At 45.5% G+C, this 3,538-nt stretch overlaps 1 protein-coding gene across 1 annotated transcript; it reads left to right on the forward strand.

Annotated features, from left to right (window-relative positions):
* The first annotated feature begins 1,797 nt into the window (after nucleotides 1-1,797).
* On the forward strand, nucleotides 1,798-3,059 carry LOC146060348 (uncharacterized). Its single transcript, XM_083173509.1, has 2 exons — nucleotides 1,798-2,383; nucleotides 2,469-3,059. The coding sequence occupies exons 1-2, from the start codon at nucleotides 1,979-1,981 to the stop codon at nucleotides 3,057-3,059; spliced, it is 996 nt and encodes a 331-aa protein (XP_083029635.1). The 5' UTR covers nucleotides 1,798-1,978.
* The last annotated feature ends 479 nt before the right edge of the window (nucleotides 3,060-3,538 follow it).

Raw genomic sequence — 3,538 nt, forward strand, 5'->3', positions numbered from 1 at the left:
AAACACAGGCTTTTCATATGGTATGTATTTATGTGTATGTGTGTGTGTGTGTGTGTGTATATATATATATATATATATATATATATATATATATAAAAAAATATATATATATATATGCAGTTACCCATTGACCAAGTTTATACTGCCTTTACTCTGTGTTTTGACAGTGTACTATTCTCCCATGCAGTGTGCGGCCAGTAATGACAAGTGCAAGGGGGCCCCCCTGGCTAAAGTACCCCGGGCCCCCCGAAGGCTTAATCTGGCACTGTGTTGGTGTAAAAGTGAGGTGTGTGTGTGTAATAAAGTTGTACTTTTCTGGGTGTGTGTGTTTTATTTTACCATTCTTTTTACAGGTGAACTACAAGTCCCAGCGGGCCCATTATTGTCCCGCATGCTGGGACTTGATTCGCCAAGGCCCAGCATGCGGGGGAGGCATGTTGGCACTTGTAGTTCACCTGTATTTAGCAATGTTACTTGGTCTGGGCTGCAGATGATTCTACCCTCGGTCCTAGATTGATTTGATATTGTCATAGGTAACCAACATCCTACATACTTGGTCTGGGCTGCAGATTATTACACCTCAGGTGCTGGATGTATTTAAATGCTTTGTTAATTGATCATTCTGCACACTGCTTTAGATATCAGAAATGTGTTTTGACAAACTTAATTTTGCAAGTTAAAAAGAAAATCTCTGTTGCCTATGTGAAGGGAGGAATATCTTATAACTCTAAAGGTGCGTACCCACGGTAAGATATAGTGCAAAATCTAGCACACTATCTAGCTAGTTTCGAATTGCATGCTAGATAGTGCACTATATCTTACCGTGTGTACGCACTATCCGACGTACGATGCGCGCTCCCGCCGGTCGTCTGGGAGGGAGCTGGTCGGGTGAACATGCAACTGAATTTTGGCTAGAAAGCATAAGATACAGTGCATATCGTACGGCACACTGTATCGTATGCTTTCTAGCAAACAAGCGCGTCATCAGCGCCACGCCCTGGCCACTTCCTGGACACTGCCCAGACACTCCCCATCAGCCATTCCGCGGCGCACACGCACCCACAGGAGGCCCGAGGAGCTGGAGACAGGGAAAAAAGCACGGCGCACGCACACCCAGAGGAGGCACGAGGAGCTGGAGACACGGAAAAAAGCAAGTACATTTTGTCATGGGTGTTTCAGCTGCGGTGTGGGTGCGTGCAACAAAATGGTGCTCGTTTGGGAGGGGTCGCCTGCATACATCAAGGGGCAGGTGGGGGTGCCTGCAAGAAAATGGTGCTTGTTTGGGAGGGGTCGCCTGCATACATCAAGGGGCAGGTGGGGGTGCCTGCATGAAAATGGTGCTTGTTTGGGAGGGGTCGCCTGCATACATCAAGGGGCAGGTGGGGGTGCCTGCATGAAAATGGTGCTTGTTTGGGAGGGGTCGCCTGCATACATCAAGGGGCAGGTGGGGGTGCCTGCAAGAAAATGGTGCTTGTTTGGGAGGGGTCGCCTGCATACATCAAGGGGCAGGTGGGGGTGCCTGCAAGAAAATGGTGCTTGTTTGGGAGGGGTCGCCTGCATACATCAAGGGGCAGGTGGGGGTGCCTGCATGAAAATGGTGCTTGTTTGGGAGGGGTCACCTGCATACATCAAGGGGCAGGTGGGGGTGCCTGCATGAAAATGGTGCTTGTTTGGGAGGGGTCACCTGCATACATCAAGGGGCAGGTGGGGGTGCCTGCAAGAAAATGGTGCTTGGTTGGGGATGGGAGACCTGGCTGCATGAAGGGGATGGAGGCTGAGGCTGCATTATCACAGGGGATGGAGGGTGAGGCTGCATTATCGCAGGGGATGAAGGGTGAGGCTGCATTATCACAGAGGATGGAGGCTGAGGCTGCATTATCACAGGGGATGGAGAGCTGCGTGAAGAAAGTGCTTTATTACAGTATATGTGATGTCAGTGTTGTGTTTATATTAATTTTTTTTTTTTTTTGTTTAAGAAATGGCAACCCCAAACCAGGAATTTTGGACAGGATTTCTGGACATGTATGAGGCGAATGAGTGTCTGTGGCGGGTCAAGGACAAAAATTATGCTAATAAGGAGAAACGCAACAAGGCACTGCAGGAAATGCTGACATACGTCAAAGGCATAAATGCTTCTGCCGACATAAAGTTTGTGAAAAAGAAGATTCAAAATTTCCGTACAGTATACTTAAAAGAACGCAAGAAATATGAGGATTCCAAACGCTCTGGAGCCGGGGTAGAGGAGATTGAAAAACCATCTTTATGGTACTATGATCAGCTCCATTTCCTACAGGATCAAGACCCCCTAAGTCAGTCACAGTGTTCAATGATGGAAGTCTCTCCAGGGCTATTGCCAGAGGAGGAAACAGATAATGGCAACGTGGTGAGTTTATACATAATATTATTTACTGTGTTATTTAGCTTGATTATAATTTGTTATTGACAGTTTAATTTTGTGCACATTCAAGGTCACTCTTTCGGATGCGGAGACAGAGCTACCCAACACCCAACAAACCGAAGCCGAGCAGACTGCTGTGGTGTTGGAAAGCACACCTCCGTCAAGACCCAAGAGGACCCTCACCACAATCAAGTCTAGAGCTTCCTCAAGTTCAGCACCAAACCGTGCCGAGCGGTTTCTCCAAAGTGCAGAGGAGGTTCTGCATAAGTTACCCAATGAATTCAATGCTTTTGGTACACATGTTGCACAGGAATTGGAGGCAATGGAACCAGACCAGCGCATCCATTTCAAGAGGATTGTATATGATCTGATGATACGGGGACGCAGTGGCGAATTAAGGCGTGATATTAACCTTGCATCATCAGCATCATATACAACGCAGCAAGCCCAACGTCCTCCCCCTAACCAATACCCATCTCGCACATCATACCCACCACCAAGTTTTACTGAACATACAAGCCCACCCTTGTATTGTAGCCCCAGTGCTACCTCATCACAGCCCCAATATCAAACTTCCACTCCCGGCCCGAGTGGTACCCCCTCTGTATGGGTGGGTGCACAGGCCACTCTCCTTTGTGAGCCTGATCTGTTCAAGTTGTAAATGTTATAATATATGCAGTCCCTTTGGGTAGTTAAGATATCTCTGTTCCTGATATCTTGAAGTTAATACTGAGCGGTTAAAAAGTAGTGATATGTGGATTGATGGAAAGTTCACTTTGAAGCTTTGTTTTTATGATCCGTAAACAAATCGTACCTCATTTTATTTTGTTAAGAAATAATCTACATTGCCTGGCTGCAATTTTTTGTGCAAAGGACCTAATTTTATTTTGTAAAGAAAAAATCTACATTGCCTGGTTGCAATTTTATGTGGAAAGGGCAATAAATATTGTTTTCTGCAAAATTTTGTTGTTCTCATAAATTAGTGCTTTCCTCAAAGGTATTCATAACTACGAGATAATCTGTGTACACTAGCATTCAGCTATCACAGTTGGGTTTACAATAAAAACAATATACATTTGGGTAACATACAACAAACTTCATAAAATACAAAGCGAAACTTATTTAATACTTGAAACATAG

This window comes from Crinia signifera, chromosome 1 (assembly GCF_055691185.1).
Source record: "Crinia signifera chromosome 1, ASM5569118v1, whole genome shotgun sequence".
In the NCBI taxonomy this organism is placed as follows: domain Eukaryota; kingdom Metazoa; phylum Chordata; class Amphibia; order Anura; family Myobatrachidae; genus Crinia; species Crinia signifera.